At 53.4% G+C, this 18,825-nt stretch overlaps 1 protein-coding gene across 4 annotated transcripts in view; it reads right to left on the reverse strand.

Moving 5' to 3' along the window:
- Window positions 1-2,669: 2,669 nt before the first annotated feature.
- The window catches only part of COLQ (collagen like tail subunit of asymmetric acetylcholinesterase), a 72,388-nt gene continuing 56,232 nt past the window's right edge, over window positions 2,670-18,825 (reverse strand). For all 4 annotated transcript variants that reach the window (XM_060011511.1, XM_060011512.1, XM_060011510.1 and 1 more), the window contains 6 exons: window positions 15,116-15,221; window positions 9,052-9,191; window positions 7,718-7,837; window positions 7,258-7,378; window positions 5,785-5,887; window positions 2,670-4,114 (listed from right to left, as the gene is read on the reverse strand). In XM_060011511.1, coding sequence (XP_059867494.1) covers window positions 4,045-4,114; window positions 5,785-5,887; window positions 7,258-7,378; window positions 7,718-7,837; window positions 9,052-9,191; window positions 15,116-15,221 — 660 coding nt within the window. In that variant the 3' untranslated portion in view covers window positions 2,670-4,044. The remainder of the gene's footprint in view (window positions 4,115-5,784; window positions 5,888-7,257; window positions 7,379-7,717; window positions 7,838-9,051; window positions 9,192-15,115; window positions 15,222-18,825) is intronic.

Genomic DNA, 18,825 nt, shown 5'->3' on the forward strand with positions numbered 1-18,825 from the left:
GCACCCATGGAGTGTGGTTCTGTGTATGGGTTGGAACATCAAAGACAAAATTCATCGTTGCCTTTGAAGAAGTTACTGGGGGCAGAAGTTCACTGTGACGTGGGCCCCTTTACCTTCCTGTGAAGGGAGTGGGGCAGGGGGAAGAGAGGGCAGGGGAAATAGCTGCTTCCTTTCTTTGGTGAGGTTTCTCGGAGACTTGCGGAACTCAAATGAGCCACAAGAGAGAATGCCCCTCTGATACGGGCAGTGTGAATCCTCTTCCTCTATTTCTTGGGCAGGCGGGTTGGATGAGGTGGGATGGGGAATCCTTAACTCATGACTCTCGTGTGGTTTGCACCCCTCCCAGCATGGTTAAGAATGAACATGCGGGTGGGGGACCAGCCCACACCCTGGACCCTCTGTGCCCATGGTGGTAACTGGGCTGCTCTAGTATAATAATCCCCTTGGTGCGTCGCCAGGGACCTCGAGCTGTGTATGAGCCCACTGCTACCACACAAATGGAAGATCTGCGTTTCGTTGAAAATTTAAATTGGTTCACTCCACTACAGAGGAGGGCTGGGGCAGACAACCCAAGTAAAGCAGTCACTGGGGTGTAAGCTGGCCCACTGATTATAATGAGGTTTGGAGAATCTTAAGCAATTTGACCCATATGTGCCCTCCACACCCCTACCTATTAGGGTGATGGATGGACCCATGTGTCTGCCCCAAGACGCTCAGAAACTTTGTCCTACCATCTTCCCAGGCACTGGTTCCTATAGCTCAGTTACCAAGTTCCCTTCAGAGACCTTACTTAGCTTACAAGTTTGTCACATTTGCCCCATTCCTGCTCCCCAATATATCCGGTCCAGCAGCCACCCCTTCCCCGCACAGCCTATATGCTTCTGGCGAATCCCCAGGGGGTGCGCTAAGGGCAATCTTAAAACCTTTGCCACCCTGGGTTCAGGAACCCAGCTGTGATCTGATCAGCAGGCAGCGTTCTGACAACAGGAACCGGTTCACGAATGGGCATGTGACCCAAAACATGCCAACAAGGCTCAAGGCAAGATTTGCTGGGAACTCCTGGGGGGAAAAAAACTTCTTGAGAGCCACTGGAATAGATGTTCTCTTTTCCTGTGGACGTTACAAGGTCCAGATGTTAGCCTGAAACTGTAGTAGTCAGCTTGTGACCACCCTAAGGACTGAATTAACAGGAGAGATGCAAATAGCTGAGAGGCTAAATAAATCAAGCCGAGAAATGGAGTGGAAGCCTTGATTGAACCTTGCCTGATCGCCACTCCACTCCTGGAACTTATGAGTTATATGAGCCAATAAATTCTGCCCTGCGGTTTATATCATACTTAAGTTGGATTTTCTGCTACTTGCCAACAAAAGCATCTGGACTGACACTGCCTCCTTTGGTGACAATATCTGAAGGCCCTGTCATAGTCTCAGCCATGCCACGTGACAGCTTGAGAGTAGCCAACGGAATCCATCACCCCTCCAAGGACATACCCCGTCACAGCTGGAGGGCAGAATCCACACTCACCAGCGGTTAGAGTTGGAAAATTCAACCTCTGTCTCAAGTCTCTCAGGTGAGGAAACTGAGGCTGTGGGAAGTGATGAACCAAGTATGAACGGGTAAGGGGCCTCCCACCAGCAGATGATCCCAGGAGGTGTTTCTGCGGCTGCCTGGCCTGCTGACAGGTGTCCGTGCTCCTGGCAAAGCTGCTCCCTACGCCGCGGAGTTAATGTTTCAGGGGAGGCACGGGTCCACCTTCCCCGATCTTTCATCTTTTCATTTCAGAATGCTGAAAGGGGAGAATGACTATTACTATATATATTCTCAACACATGTGACCTTGAATCCTCTCATTTCCTGAGCCTTTCAGAACACTCCCTAGACATAGCTGGAGGCGGCCCCCCTCTAATACTGCAGGGTCCAGGGACAAGAGCACAGATGGTGGCTCCCACACGAAATGTCTGAGTATTCACATTGGGATCAAACTGACAAACTGTTACGCATTAAATAGGTTCTGCTTACACTTTCGTGAAGACTGGAATTTTTAGATTCCTCAAAGTTTTCTGTGGCAGCACCAGGAGAGCGGGCCTCCCTGCCCCTGGCCCGCCTCACGCCAGGATGTGCGGCCTGTGTCTCCAAGCTCCATCTACCACCCCTGCAAAACAGCTTGTCCCTGGCCACCCCTCACGCTTACAGGTGTATGCGAGCCACAGTCAGGAGGACAGGCGCGGAGAGAGGGCTGTGTGGCCCCGGAAGCAGGCTCAGGACCACTCGGGTGGAGAGTTAGGGTTTCCTGGGACCTGCAGCATGGGGTGTGCAAGTGTCACCATGGCCCCGTGGGGAGGGTCATGGCCAGAGGAAGGCCAGAGTAGTGCCCTCCAAGGAGTGGGACCCAGGACTGGGCCACTCTTGGCCAGGTCCAAGGGCAGTACTGGACTTCTACTCTGTCCTATGCAAGATCATAAAGCAAGGCTGGGAGTGGGCAAGACCCGGCTTGGTGACCTTGGACCTCAGTTTCCTCCCTCGTCCCTGAGGGAGCAGGACTGCTTCCCATTCTAGAACCCTCTGTCGAGTCTGGAAGCAGACTGGATTTCAGAGCCCTTATCCCATCCAGCAGTTCTGGGACACCAGCCACAAACCCCCAGGGAAGAGAGAGCCACAGTAGGGAGGAACACCGCCTTTATTTCTTGATTTCCCATCCGGAGATGCCAGGATGAAGGTGGTGGCTTCACATGGGACAGACGTGGGCCATGGAACATCAGCCCGGGACTTGCAGTAGAGGCGGAGGGAGCCAGACTGGCCCATGTGTCCACCCACCCCGGGGCTGATTCGCCCACGCCTGGCCACCAGCACAATGCCAAGTGCCCAAGACACAGGCCTTGTACACAGGCCCAGGAGTGTCCCTCCATCTGGTAGCAAATGGGCAAATCCCACCTGAGGTCTGCCGTGGGGAAGACGTCTTTCCCAAACAAAGCTAAGCCTCACTCAGGAAATATGGTGATGAAAGGCAGCTCACAGACACGCAGGGCTAACGATCCTGTAGAAACGGGGGCTCGGGCGCACGCACACGAGGACAAGACTGTGCACCACGAAGACAGGGAGGGAGGTCACAGGGCTCATGGGAGTCAGCAGGCAGCCAGGAGCTGGCGCCCAGGACAGATGCCGTCTCTGCCCGGAGCATGTACTCAATCGTGGGGCCCAGACGGGAAACCAGGCGGCAGTTTCCAAAGGACTCAGGAAACACCAGTGGCCGGCCTGCTAGCCAATGTCCTGAAGGAGAAATGGACACGTGGGACATTCACAGGACGGAGGTCCAAGTGCGCAGAGCCAGGAGGTCAGGGTGGTACCGGGGATGGGGAGGCCCCGAGAGCAGCCCCTTCGGGAAACGTCGAAAAGAAGGCCACTGCTCTGCTTTCGTCTACACGGTAAGCACCCCAGCACCCCAGGGTTTGGCGGCGGTCTCGGTACTTATTCACAGTTGGGGCTCTGCCTGGGGAAGCCGCATCCACACGAGGCCGCGCTGGGCTGTGGTTAGCTGCGGGGTGGGGGGCTCCTAGTTGGGCCCAGATCTGGGGGCCACCCCCAAAGAACAGGCCCACTTCCCTGCTCTGTGGTTCCCAGGCCCGGGAAGCCCCGGCCAGCTGCCAGGTGAGAATGCCCACATTTCCAGAGGTCAGAGGAGACGAGAGGCCTGCGCCCCAGATGCCCCCAGCGGACGGGAGCAATCTCCAACAGCCTGTGTGCCTAACAGTGCAAAGCCAAGTCCACGATATTCGGAAGGGAGGGCCCCGGAGGCCGTCGGTCTGGCCGGAGGGTCGCGATGGGCGTGTGGAGGAGGCCCGGTACTCGGGGTTAAGACAGGATGCAGTGGTCCTAGGTTCTTCCAGTCGGACTGCATTAAAAGCACATCTTAGCAGCAAGAGTTTGTCCTTGTTTCTGTTGCATGAAGGTGGTGGAAACCGGACCAGGACAGGGCGAGGTCAGTCTGCCGAGGGTGGAGAAGCTGCTGCCAGTTCCGTGGGTGCAGCCGCCTCCTCCCGGCGGCCCTCAGGTGAAGTAGCGACAGGGCGTAGAGTCGATGTAGCAGTACGGGGTGCACCGCAGGTCTCCATACGACCTGAGGGGGGCAGACACGGGGCAGTGGGCAGGAGCCCCAAGGACACAGCCATGTTCTCAAAGGCCTCCTCTCGCGACTCTGGTCAAACCTCATCTGAGAGCTGCCCTACTGCCACCCTCCTAAGGGCGAGGGGCTCCAAGGTGAGGGGCTTGGGGCAGCTGAGTCCAGGCCTCTGGGGCTTCTCCCCTTGAGTCCATCTGAGGGATCTGGGGGAAAGGGGTTTGTAGGTAGCCTGGCTCTGAACGCAGCCTCTCAGAGAGAATCGGCCCTTTCTCCAGCGCTGTCCAGTAGACCACACTGCACTATTTCTGTGGCACCCACTGGCCATATGTGGCTATTGAACTCTTGAAATAAGGTTAGTGTGAATGAAGAATCGGATATTTAACTTTATTTAAATAGCTACGTGTGGCCGGGGGCTACCACATTGGAGAGCACAGCCTACACGTCTGTAAGCCCAAGCGCTAATTCCGAGGCTGTGTTGTATTGATACATCACGCCCACATTCGCAAGCATCCCCTGAGGCTTCTCGGGACTAAAGAGTAACCACAGAGAGCGGCGGGGTAAGCCCTGGGCCCCACGTGTCCCTGTACCCCAGGTCCGACTGTCTATACTCAGCGGTGTCCTTCCGTCAACTCTTTGGCAGGGGCCTGGCAGGAGCCTCCCTACTTCAGGGAGGGGCAGTGAACACAGACACACAGATGCAGTGGAGTTCTGGCCCAGCCTACAGTGCTTGGAGTTTGGGGTCTGAGCTCCCCCAGCCCGGTTTGATTTGTTGCCCTGCGTTTGGGGGTGGGCATTGAGGCGACCTCCTTGGAGGAGAGAGACAGGCCTTGGGTCCTGGGTCCAAGCCTACAGAGGAGTGGGGCTGGAGGGAACAGCTGGACAGATGGACTCCTGAGGAACCAGGGATCCACTCTGGGGCCAAGGGAGAAGCAGGATGTGGACTGGAAGAGGAGCGGCCTCCCTACCTTCCCTACAAGCTACGCAGCTCTGGTCCTGTGAGCACTGGGGGAACAGAGCCCAGGAGAGCCCATTCTGGGCATGGGATCATGCCTCACAGGGCAGAGGCCCTCAGCGGGCTTGGGAGAGGTCCTCGTGGAGGCCAGGACACTCAGGATACTGAGCCACGTGAACACCCACTAAGGGGTCTCAGAAACAACTGCAGGGGGTGATTGAAGGGAAGACTCCATTCCTGGGGTTTTCTGGGAGGACTTTGGAGCCACCAAAGTTAGATACTAAGGCTGGTGGGATCTCATGTGTACCCACAGGCCTGCCCGGATGGTTCCAGAGAATTCAGGTTACAGATGCTTAGATTCTCTGAAATGCCCGGACACCTCCCCCCTCCACCGCCCCCCACTCCCAGGCAGGCCCACTCCCAGGAGACCAGTGTGGTCACGGGAGCGATGGAGCTGCGCATCCAGGGGCCACGGTGAGCTGCGGGCCCAGGCGGAGCTGGGGGCGGGCGACTGATCTGAGTGGATGTGGGTTTCTGTGTTTAGCACTGTCCCCCTGCGAGAGCAGGGACCATGCATGTGTTCCATGTCACCATACCTCAGAGTCCAGAAAGCCCCAGGAACACAGAGGCATTCGGGAATATTTGTGAAGGAAAGAGGAGTAGGCAGGAGGGAGGGAGGCCGGGGTGTGGTCGCAGCCCGCGAGGTGGTCCCTACCCGGGGAGATAGGTCTCGCAGGTCAGGTGGCCGAAGTCAGAGCCGTCACAGTCCTCCACGCCCCTGTGCCGGTGACCATCTCCACAGTAGGCCCGGCGACAGCCTGAGGGGACACAGGAGGTGAAGCCCTGAGAGGGGGGCGGGGTGGGGGACAGCCTGGCAGGACCATGTGGCCTGAAGGACCCCCCCCCCATCCCACAGAGCCTGAACCCTCCTGCAGGGATGTCCACAAAGCTTCAGACCCCAATCCCACACGAGGACACTGTTTCTGTCGCAGGACCACCACGGGGGGGGGGGGTTCCCGTGAGGTGAGGGTAGGGAGATGGGCACGTCACAGCCTTGGTGGCGCTTGTCTGTCTGCAGGGAGCTTCCTGTGTCCCTCAGGAGCCAGACCGTCTTCCACGGGGTCTCTGTTCTCACACCAGGGGAGGGGCCAGGAGTATGAACCCACCCTCATTTTTATAGGGCTTTGAGACTAGCTATTAGTTCCTTTCTGCTGTGTCATCTCCACGAGGGGCAGGGGGACTCCAGGCAGAGCCAGCATCCTAGGAATCACCGCCCAGGAACTGTCGCGGGAAGTGCAGCTACACGGAGAGAACCAGACACTTCATCCTGCGCCTGCCCCTGCGCACTCTCAACCTCCTCTGAGCTCCTTGCTGGCGAGGAACCCACCTTTGCACCTACACGTCCCCAGCCCTGGCTTCTCATAGCAGGACTTTAAAAATAACGCCGTGAAGGGATGTGGAGCCTTCATGGCACCCAGACAATCCACGCGCACGTCAGCTCACAGAATCTCACAGAATCTAAAGGCTTGAGCGTTCGGTGCGGTCGTACCCATTTTTCAGTTGGGGAAAGTGAGGCCCTCCATCACCCCACTCACCGTGTAGCCTCCTCTCTGAGCCTGAGGGTGACTCAGTGGCTTCCAGAGCCTGCGTCCAAACTCTATCTGAATCTAAAAGCTCATGCTTTCCACCTCACCTCCTGCTTTTGTCACTTGATTTTTTTAAAAAAAAGAAAGAAAAACGACGCTTCAGCCCTATGCTGCCTGCCTGTCCCGGTAGCATCCATAAGGCTGAAGGTAGCCCCGCCGCCCAGTCCCCCAAACAGAGCTCTGCTATGAGGACTCTGTCTGCTAAAAGTGAGTCCTGAGTCAGATGCTTGCCTTCTCCTGTCTGCCTCTCAGCCCTGCGTCACCTTTATCTTTTGATAAGAACTTGGATTAGAACGTGGGTTTTGCCAAGAAGTAGGATTCAAAAGAAAGGGAGGGCCCGGTGGCTTCTCTGGGGCCAAGATCCTTGACAGCAACCCCATCGCCATGCTTGGACGGTGGGAGGGCTCACGTTTGGCCTGAGTGGGGAGGGTCGTCCCCCCAGCAGCCCAGCTCTGGCTCTAGAACTGTCCCAAACCAGCACAGCTGGTGTCCAGGGCTTGGCCTGACCCCACCCGGCAGCGGTTCAAGCTGGGGCCACTCACGGATGCAGTCGTCACCCACATCGCCGTTCCCGTCATCACACTCCTCCCCCGGCTGCAGGACCCCGTCCCCGCAGGAGCCGCGGTGGTCTACGGGGTAGTCCACAGGGTAGAAAGGCGTCAGCTGGCCAGAGAAACACAGCACGCACGGTTACCGGTACAGTGGGACAGGTAGCCAGGCACCGGGGACAGAGTGTCTGGGCGGGGGCAGGGCAGTGGGGGAAGGGCACGCCTCTCCTGTAGCCAGAGCTCTGTGGTTGGCAGGAAGGCTGTGCGGGGCTGGGAGCCTGTCTGGAGCCTTGGCCCAGAGCAGAGCTCCACGTGGGGAGCCAGGGCATGGCGAGCTCTCAGAGGCGGGCTGAGGGAGGGCACTCAGACTTGCATGGAAAGCTCTGCGCCAGGCCTCTCCTTCCTTTGGAGATGCGTCCCTCTGCTGATGGGGTGTATGCTGAGCGCCCCGTACCTGGATGGGGAGCCAGCCAAGGCTGTCCTTGAAGTACAGAGACCTCTGGTCTCTGCGGAAGGCAATGGCATGTTGGGTGTTCAATCTCTCAAGCTCCTCCTGGTTGTTGACCACAAATATCTGCCGGAGGGAACATTGGTGAGGATTCCGGGAAACACTTCTACGGAGGGCGGGGGAAGAGCCAGAGGAGGGAACAATCCCTGACCTTGGGCTGGTGATCAGTGGGAAGGGCTGTTTGCTTTTACACGCCTGCATCCCTCCTGAAGTGGTGACCAATGTCTTGATTCCCACACCTTCCCAATCCAGTTCCTAATGTCTGAGTTTGAAATAAAAATATCTACCATGGTTTAAAATTTATAACATTTAAAATGTTACAAAGACTTGGGGACTTCCCTGGTGGTCCAGTGGTTAAGAATCCGCCTTCCAAGGCAGGGGACGCACGTTGGATCACTGTTTGGGGAACTAGAATCCCACGTGCCGTGGGGCAACTAAGCCTGCGCGCCGCAACGAAGATACCGCGTGCCGCAAATAAGACCCGACATGGCCAAATAAATAAATATTTTTTAAAAAATGTTACAAAGACATAAATAAAAAGGTGATGTCATCTAATCAAGTAATTCAACACCTGGAAATGATTCTTAACAAAAATCCTATACTCAAAGTGTTCATTACAGTGTTATTTATATCAGGGAAAAGCTTGGGAGCACCTGATACCTATCTGACAATTGGGCTCTGGTTAAGTAAATCACAGCACAGCCACATGATGGACAGAGTATTACCTACCCATTCAAATTATGAATTGATGTCCGGGTTTACTTTAAAATAATCTAAGGTAGGTAGGCTGTCGTGAGTAAGTGTAAAAAGGAAACAAGATTAGCCGGGAGCTGATAATTGTTGAACTTGGGTAAAGAGTACAAAGAGGTTCCTTACGCCATTTGTTCTGCTTTTGTATTTATTTGAAGTTTTCTATAATTTTTTTTTTTCTTAGAAAAGACAAAGAAGGGAATTCCCTGGCAGTCCGGTGGTTAGGACTCTGCGCTCTCACTGCCAAGGCCTGGGTTCAATCCCTGGTCGGGGAACTAAGATCCTGCAAGACGTACGGCACAGCCACACACACACACAAAAAAAGACAAAGAAAATACTCCAAAATAGACCCACAACCTTGGTTTTCTTCTTTTGATTTTCCCTTATTTTCCAATTTCCTGTAACGAGCTTGTGCCCAGTATAACGGAGGAAATAAGTTTTACTAAAAGTCTTTTACAAAGCCCGGGGAGCACCAATCCCGGAGAGTCCTGAGGGATGACCACCCCAGATTCCACCCAAAAGAGCCTTACCACAGGAACTCGTGGGGAACTGGGCCCATACGCAGACTCTCCGTAGGAAGGGTTATTCACATTCATGGGAGGGCCACAAAGACATCTTCCTGGAGGCCCAGGAAATCCTCTTTCCCCTTTGGGTCCCATTACAAGGTGTCCTAGGAAGCAACAGACTGCTGTTACCAGCAAAGGAAGAGAAAACCAAACAGCCCAGGGAGGTGTCAGCAACCTTCATGACAGAAGTTTGAAGTCCACAGTGTGGACTTCAGGGACGCCTGGAGGAGAGGTCCAGAGAGACATTTCTGGTTCAAGGTGTGGGTCCCTTAACCACACTGGGTGTGGCAACACCTTCCCCAGCCCTCTTCCTCCCTTCCCTCTCTCTATACTTTGGAGACCAGACAGATGGGCATTCTACTTCCCAGACACCCTCGCTCCTGGAGGTGACTGTGTGCCACAGTGTCAGCCAATGTAAGATCCGTGGTAGAAGGGTGAGTGTCTGGGGAAGTCTATCCTGATAAGGGAGAAGCATAGCTGGAGGGAGACACAGTTTCCTCCTTCTTCCTGTCTGGAAGACAGACAAGATATCTGGTGCTGCAGCAGCTGTGCTGGAACAATGAAGTAACAAGTGTGAGAAGAGAAGCCAGATCGCAGGGAAGACCAGGGCCTCATGGGGCCTGGGGCCCTGAGAGCGAGACCTAGAGGCTGAACTAAAGCCAGCCACTGTCCACCTCTGGACTTCTTTGTTGTAGGAGGGAAACAATCCCTATTTATATTTAGACCATTATTAATGGGGACGTCTTCCTGATGAGTGCATTGCTGGCTGATAACTTTCATCATTTTTTTACTCGTTTTGTTTTGTTCTTATATATAGGAATTTAACAAAGGGATTTCTGAATGTGGGTTTCTTTGATTTCTTCTGGAAGAAATGGAATGTTTGAAAACGCTCAGCCTATTTGTTCTTACCTGATTCTGAGAAAAGTGTCCGGAAAAGATATGATCAGGAAATTCACTCCTTGAAAGGTAGGAGGCCTACTAGGGTAGTAGTTCTCACCTTGACTTGTAAAGGCCCTGATGCCCAGGCCACACTCTAGACCAATTCCATCAGGACTGCTGAGAATGGAGCACAGGCATCCGTGCTTTTCAAAGCTCTCACGAGTGAGCACCGAGGTTGAGAGCCGTTGGTCTCGGGAAATGGTCTTTGCACAAAACCCCCCACCAGGCTATCTTCCTCTTCACCCACCATCCCTCCCTTCCCAGGCACCTCCTGGCTCACTCCCGATCTGGGTTCCTATATCACTTCCTCAGGGAAGCCTTTCTGAATGCTCACACTCCGTCCTGTTCACACTGAGTACAGTTTCTTAGTTCCCCAGGCCTTTTCTTCCTGGCACTTATCTCTGTGATTCTATTCACTGTGAGATTATCCAGGCCAGCTGGATCTCCCCCAGGAGAATGTCAGCTCCACAAAGGCAGGTGGATGCCTGTTTGCACTCATCAGGGCGTGGCACAAAGTAGGGGCACAGTACATGTTTGATAACTGAATGAATGAATGCAGACTAACTGGAAAGGGAAGGTCTTCAGAAAAGACTAGAGGTCCCATTCCAGCTGGCAGAAAAGTGCTAGAGCCAGAGCCACCAACAGGGAGAGAAGAAAGAGAGGAAAAGATGGGCACTGAAAACAGAAATAAGTAAGTACCCCTCCTGCTGGGAAAATAAGGGGGAGCTTGGAGATCAGCCAGTCATTGGTTTCAGGTTGTATTACTGTATCAAGGGCGGTCAGCAATCGGGGACGTGGTTTGCAGATCCCACAAGGGTGGGGGAAAAAATGACCCCGGGGGGAGAGGTCTGGTCAGAACCCCGAGGAAGCAGCTGCAACTGGAGGAGGAGACCCCAGCAGGAATGCCCACACCCTGAGCCTTCCTGAGCCGGTGGACAGATGTGTCCAAGATGGGGATGCTGCCAGCCGGCCGGGAAGGGAGGCTTGCCAGCATCTTACACCAAGTTATGGTCGCTCGTTCTAACAAGAAATACAAATACAATCTGGGAGGAACGCCAGTCTCATGCTTGGAGGGACAGAGACCCCACCAGCCCAGGAATGTTCTGGGGAGTTAACCAAGGATGGGAGAGCGTGGGAGCCGCCTTCCAGCAGGCTCTGTGACCGCCAACTTCTCCTCCAGAACCACAGCCTCAGAGAGGCTCAGGAATTTGTCCCATTATCCAGCTAATTAGTGGTGAGGCTGAGATTTGAGTTCATGTTTGACTTAACACTATGCCATTCAAAAGACACATGTCCAGGAATACTGATGCTCGCAGGAAGCTGGCAATTCCCAGGTACCACAATGATTCACTTATGCCCTGTCTGGGGTCAGGAAGGACTCAGCCAAATTTGTAATCTGGTTATTGCAAATTACATCCTAAAGGCATTTTACTGTGGTTCCCTCCCCCGTCCCCAGGCCCTCTTTCTTGGTTAACTTGGGTAATGAGAAGCTCCTGCCCCCTCCGTCTCCCCAGAACCGTCCCGCCCCCCAGCACCAGGCACCAGAAGCAGAGGTGGCCTCCAGATAGGAAGACAGGATGTGGCAAGGAGCCTGCTTCCTGCCCCCCTCCCCCCCGCCATCATTTCCCTGCCGCTTCCTCCCAGCTGTCCAAGGGCATCCATTACCCCTGCCTGCTTCCTGCCAGGCTGCACAGCAACTCAAACTTCCCCAACTCAGCCCCTCGGAGCTTGTCCAGCGGGCAGCCTCTCCCCCATCCCCGGCAGCCGGAGGACCCAGCTCTGCATCTTTGCTCAGGGAGCCTCCCATCTCCACTGGCCACTGCAGTGGGAGCAGGTCCGAGGGGTAACCTGGGAGAAGGCAGAGGAACCATGGAGTCGTATCCATGTCACCCCCATCCCACTCTACCCCTGCAGAAGCTGCATGGCTACGTGGGAGGGTCTCGGGACCAGGAGTCACAGGCCAATTCCGGACCAGGAGTGGCCACCAGTCGGCTCTGTGACCTTGGGGAATCTCTGTGATCTCTGAGGCTCAAAGTTCTCATCTATAAAGGATGGACCAGACCAGGCAGTTTAACCCGGGGTCCACAGAGCCTGAAGATATCCCAAGATGGATCGGGGGCAGGGGGTCTGGAACTCTGGGAAGCAGTGAGCAGAATCTTGGGTGGAGGTAGACACATTTTTTTCCTGAGAGTGGAACTTCATCAGGCTCTCAAAGGTAGTCTCAGAAATCGCTGTGGAGGCCTGTTCCAACTCCTGAGGATGACCCAGCTGGTCCTGGGCACAGGAAGGTCTCTTTTAAATTCCTCCCCCTCCTTCTCTACCCATCCCCCAAACACATTTCTAAAGAGCAGAATTCTTGCCCCATTTTCTTCAGCAGCCTCACTCTGGGAGGTTCCCCAGAGGGGAAATGACCCAAAGGAAGGCACAGGGAGGGGACATCAGTCAAAGAGCTGGCCTGCATCCTGCTTGGCTGCCACGCAATAATCCAGGTGGGACAGCCCGAGAGTCAAAGTAGACCAGGTGTGTGAGCACCTGCAGGGGCCAGCCCCACGCACCCCACCTGCCCGGCGCCATGCGGATGCAAAGCTGACTTGGCCAAGACCCTACCTCAAGGACCTGCCATCTAGAAGGAAGAGGAAACACATCCTCAGAAAACAGTTAACAGTGGAGGGGCCATAGCAGATGCAACGTGGGACTGGGGCCCAAGGGAAGGAGACTCATCCCGTTAGGGACCAAGAAGGCCTTATTGAAGAGAGTGCTTTGAAGGAAGGAGAGGAGTTGGTGGGGTGGACCAGAGCAGCGGTCCCCAACGTTTTTGGCACCAGGGACCGGTTTCCTGGAAGACGATTTTTCCACGGACCCGGCGGGTAGGGGTAGGGGGATGCTCCAGGCGGTAATGCGAGCGATGGCGAGCGGCAGATGAGGCTTCACTAGCTCGCCACTCACCTCCTGCTCTGCAGCCTGGCTCCTAACAGGTCTGGGGGTTGGGGACTCTTGGACCAGAGGATGACGGGAATGCTATTTCAGGCCACGTGGACCCAGAGGGACTGTAGGAATATGCTCCAGCTCAACAGACAGCAGAGTCCACTGGAGGGCAGAGGGCACTGAGGCTGGGATCCGGCAGAGGATGGGGTGGTAGAGAGAGAAGGGGGTGGGCATGCCAGGCTGAAAGACAAGGTGCCAGAGGACCAAGGAGAGAAAACAGGATTACATTGGCCCTGCTACAGGGATGGGGCTGGCAACACAAAAAGCGGGCATCTGAGGGAGCTGCTGAGGGTCTCCAGGCCCTGCCCTTCTCACCCCACCCCAGGCCCTAGGAGGGAAATGGGATTCAAGTCAGATACACACAGTGAGACCAGTAAGGTCTTAGTTTGCTGAGGACACCCCCTCAGCCGCACACCTCCTGGCTATTCCTCAGTTTTGTGAGCTCCTAAATACCCCCAAAGGTCAAGAGCATCCCTTCCAAAGGCAAAATCCGGGCTTCAGGCCACGCTCCCAGCCTCTGGGGTCGGCAGCTCAGGGTCATGGGCTCAAGTGGAACGTTATGCATCCGAACCGAGGAGGGAAAGGACTGGCTGGAAGAACCTTCATCCAGATCATCGATTCAATGCAGGGAAACAGGGTCTGGGCATGGACACAGGGCCTGAGGTGCATCTCAATTCAGCTCCCCTAACAGTTAGAAATAAGGGTGGCAGGATAACTCGTCACAGTAATTGATGTTTGTTCTTCCATTATTTTTTCATTCCTGACTTCAAGGAGGTGGCAAGACTTTGTGCTTTCTTGCTCTTGCTGAGAAACAGGTACTGTTTGAAGACTTCTGCCTTCTGTTCTCAAAAGAGAAAAGCTCCTAAGGGGGCGGCGCTGTATGAGGAGTGTGAGGAGGGAGGGACTGGAGGACAGAAAAGGAAGGATCACCCCAGATGTGGGAGCACGGGGACCCCCAAATCCTGGAGGAGAGCCAAGGTCTCAGGAGGGACGGCTGTGGGGCCTTCCTGTGGGGAGCAGGATTCTCAGGCTTGGAGATGATCTGATAGCCAAGCCTGGCGTGAGGAAGGTGGTCACGTGTCTGACCGTGTGGCCTTGGGCAACAGGCATTTCAGAGGTAAATGGGGCAGATCAAGGGCTGGTCACCTCCCGTGATGTTTATCTGCCATAACTCCCCAGGATCTTTGCCCCACGGTTCTGTGGCAGTTGAAGAAGTGGAGAGAACCCCATTAATGCCTGAGACTGAATTTCCCTGGCATCCTAGCAGGTTGGAGTCTCAGAGCCAGTTTTCATTTGGTTTTAAGGATTAACAAAATGACATTTCTTGACCTTCCCATGATGTGGTTGTAAACACTTCCCCACAGTGGGGAAAAGTGCACTTTGGGATTTTTAAATGCCTTCATTTTCTTAAGAAAAGAATTAGAATAAAAATTTTGATTCCTTTCGTATAACTGAGGACAAAGAATCTTGCACAGTCAGTAAACAGTATTCTTGGACCTAGAGCTGCTGTGCTTATATAGATGATGTGCTACGAAGGCCTTCCTTTGAGCTGACAAACTAAATAAAAGGCTTAGCTCCTCAAATTAAGCAAGGTAAAACAAGGTAGCAGTGTACCTGTACCCTCTTCAATGGTAGACTTTTATTCCTTTATAGTGATTTCTTTCTATATTCGATGCACATCTGTAAGGACTCTTTTATAACACTGTGTAAGACAGAAAAATGTGCAATGTCATCTTTACTTCTAAGTTTAAGAGCATTGCTTAGAGCCATGAAACGTTCTTCTAGAAAAGGGTGTTAGTTGATGCAATACTTGCCTGTTATTTTTCACTTAAAGTGTAAATGACATCACCAATGTGATTTTTTTTTCTTTTTCACTCCTCTATTTGTTCTCCCAAATCCCAAAACAAAGCCAGAATAGTGTTTATCTCTCTCGTGTAAAATTTGAATGGGTCTAATTGTGGATAAATTAGAAATATATTGAAATGCTTCAGGCATTTTCCAACTCAGAACACAAGGCAGGCCTCTGCTGACATCTCCCTGTGCTCTCTGGGAGGCTGGCCAGGAGGGCAACAGCGTGGATCAGGTGAAGCAGTGTAGCTCTTACCTGCAGACGGGGGACCCGGGGGTCCTGGGGCGCCCGGACGGCCAGGTTGACCAGAAGGCCCAGGTTTGCCTGGTGGGCCCATAACTCCACTATCTCCCTTCTGCCCCTAGCAGAGAGAAAGGCAGAGCCCGTTATAAGAGCAGGACATGGCAAACCTCCTCCCCCATTCATCTCTAAATTAGGGACCACCTTGCACTTTGGAGCAAGTACCAGGGGAAGGATGCAGTCCCAGAGGTCCCAGAGAGACCAGCAAGCTCCTAAAAACCTCAGGGCAAGTGACAATTGAGACAGTGATGGATGCATGTTTATAGACAGTACTTTTAAAAAAAAAAATGAAGTATAGTTGATTTACAATATTGTGTTAGTTTCAGGTGTACATCGTAGTGATTTGGTGGGGTTTTCTTAGAGATTATATTCCATTATAGGTCATTAAAAAATATTGAGTATAGCTCCCTGTGCTACACGGTAAATCCTCGCTGCTTATCTATTTTATGTGTAGTAGTGTGTATCTGTTAATCCCATACCCCTCATATGCCCCTCCCCCACCCCTCTCCCCTCGGGTATCAGTCAGTTTGTTTTCTACAGACATCACTTCTTGCTCTGTCCTAGACACATAGGAACCAATTCAAACCATACTCCTCACTGGGCAGGTGAGGAAAGAAAGGCTCAGGAAAGAGCAGGGATTTAGGCCAGTCGCCTGGCATCAGGCTCTGCCTGCTCATCAGGACAATTTCTGTCTCAGCACAAGAGCTGTTCCCACCCCGTGGCCTCTTGCTGCTCTCAGGATAAAGACCCAACTCCTTACTGGAGCCTCCACAGCCCTGCACGGCCAGGCTTTCCACGCATTTCCCAGGCTTTTGGCGTTCTTGGTCTTCAACAGCACCATGCCTTTTCTTTCCCTTCTCCAGACTCTTCTCTCAGCCCTGAACCCTTCTTCCCACCCTTCTGCCTAGCTAACTCCCTCCCATCCTTCAGCTCCCAGCTAAAATACAGTTGCAGCAAAGCCTTCCTTGACCTTGCCTGACCAAGTCAGTTCTCCCTATCATGGGCCCTTTTCCTTCACGGCCTTTATCCCTGATCATAACTACCATTGTTCGTATGGTCATTTCCTCTGTGTCTCTCAAGGAGACAGAAGCTCCCTGTGGGCCAGAATCTGTTTTGTTCACCTCCTTTCCCCAGACCAAATGGGGAAGGAGGAGAAGCTGAACACACAAAGCGGATATAGTTTGTTGGCTCTAGGTTGAGAGATCTAGGTTTTCATCTTGGCCATGAGACCCTGGGTAACTCACGTTGTTGCTCTGTGCCTCAGTTTTCTCATCTGTGAAATGGGGCCAGGCAATATACACCTGCACAGGCTTGCTGTGAGGCTAACAGAGATCTCAAAGGTGAAAAAGTGGTTTGCACAGAATCAAGGGCTTTGTGGGCCAAGCTGATTATCATAGCAACTGGCTCAGTTTCATCTTTTTCCCACAGTTAGAAAAGTCCTGATTCTTAACGAAAGGCACACCTGCAGGTATAGTCTTTCCACACAGCATGTCCTCTTTGCTGTCTGCTCTGGGAGGGTTAAGAGCACACATCTCCCCCCAGAGCTGCCCTTAGGAATGACCCCAGAAACCAAGGATGGCACACCTGTAGATCCTTCCCCTAAGCCATTTGCTAACTGTCCACTCGTGCCCGGGGCCCGACCAGGACAGTGACTGATGCCTGATGGCTTTGGCCTGGTCCCCTTCATACCCTTGTGCTGTGGCTACCTCGCCCACCTAATGAAACATAACCTTCGCCAAGCCTGGGGAACAGGCAGGCCGGGCACGCCTTTCACCACCATGTGATGTGTGACCTGCCGCCTTGTCAACATGGCCCTGGGGGCTCTCTCAGCAATGTCCAAGGAGTTCTTAAACACTTAATGCGGGATCGTGAGGTCAGAGTTTGTCTCCAGTTCCACCCTCATGGAGGGAGTCTTAAGCCTTGCCTTAGCATTCCGTGGGGCAACCAAGATGGGTCCCAGATGGCAAAGGAAGTCACACCATCTTAATATAGCCACAGTGAAGGCTTGTTCTTCTAAGAGCCACATCAGCTGGCTCTGAGCACAGGAAGTGCCACAGCTTGAAGGAGCTGGGAACGCTCCTTGTTCTGACCTCAGCGGTAATCAGATATTCTGCTGCTCAGTCATCTATTCAGAACAGCCTCGTCCCTGTAAGCGGGACTCACTGAGCAGCGCTTTCCAGGAAAAGCATTCTTTTTTTTTTTTTTTTTGCGGTACACGGGCCTCTCACTGTTGTGGCCCCTCCCATTGCAGAGCACAGGGCTCCGGACGCGCAGGCTCAGCGGCCATGGCTCACAGGCCCAGCCGCTCCACGGCATGTGGGATCTTCCCGGACCGGGGCACGAACCCATGTCCCCTGCATCGGCAGGCGGACTCTCAATCACTGCGCCACCAGGGAAGCCCGAAAAGCATTCTTTATTCCTTTACTGCCACCAAGTCTGGTGATTCCCGTCAAGGAAGTTGTGTCTCCGTGACTGAAGATTTGTGTGATAAAGTCAAGAGCTGCTGTCCTGGGTCTGCCCGGAGGCCAGGCCTGAAGCAGGAGGGTGATGTGAAGATTGCTGTGGAGAAGCTGGTCTCAGATCTCCCAGGTTCTAACCCTGCTTGGCAGCTGGCTTGGCTGGGGGTCCTGGGTGGTCAGGCCACTTCCCTGGCCCCCGGTTTTCTGGTGACTACATGCAGGGAATTGGGTCGGTGGTCTCTAAAGTCCTTCTGGATCTGCAGTTCTTACTCCTGGATCCCCTTCCAGATTTCTGATTCCAGGATTTGGGTTGACTTTCCATAACCTCCAGAGACTCTTAGCATCATGGCTCAACAAACACTCTGTATGTAAGATTCTACTAGGCAATTAATTCATGACAAAAGAAAGTATCATGGTCCGCTCCCAAGGCTGACGAGTCCAGTCTAGGCTGGAGCACACTCGGGTGTCTGTAACGTCTCTGGAGGAAGATGAGCTCATTTCCCTAACTTCTCTGAGCTCCCAGATGTGTTTCTGGTGTCGTTTTTAAGATTGCTCCAACGAAATCATTCTCAACAGGGTCAAGAAAGAGCCTTGGCTTCGGCCCTAACCAGGACAAGACAAACACTGCCCAAGGAAAGAACTAGATGACAGAAGCCAACCGGCTTCTCAAACCCCAAGCATAACACATTCTGGATGGAATGCAGCAGTAGTGGAGAAAACGATTTTTTTGAAAAGATTTTTCCTTTTTTCTTCTTTTTCTGAGCCTAGTTTTTAGGAAATTAGTATCTGTGGCATCATTGTGAAGCCACCCATGGCCATGCCACCAACTGTAAATCTTTAAAAATTAAACTGGAACATTGTGACTTCAAAAGTCATCATGGGGGCTTCCCTGGTGGCACAGTGGTTGAGAGTCCACCTGCCGATGCAGGGGACACGGGTTCGTGCCCCGGTCCAGGAGGATCCCACATGCCGCGAAGCGGCTGGGCCCGTGAGCCATGGCTGCTGGGCCTGCGTGTCCGGAGCCTGTGCTCCACAACGGGAGAGGCCACAACAGTGAGAGGCCCGCGTACCGCCAAAAAAAAAAAAAAAAAAAAGTCATCATGGAAGCTGATTCATCAGGTTGGAGTCTATGTCTTTCCTAAGTTCATTTCGAAAAGACCAGAATTGGCTTTGTAGTGTTACCGTGGTTCTGAATCCCGGTGCACA

The sequence above is a fragment of the Delphinus delphis genome, chromosome 4, assembly GCF_949987515.2.
Source record: "Delphinus delphis chromosome 4, mDelDel1.2, whole genome shotgun sequence".
In the NCBI taxonomy this organism is placed as follows: Eukaryota; Metazoa; Chordata; class Mammalia; order Artiodactyla; family Delphinidae; genus Delphinus; species Delphinus delphis.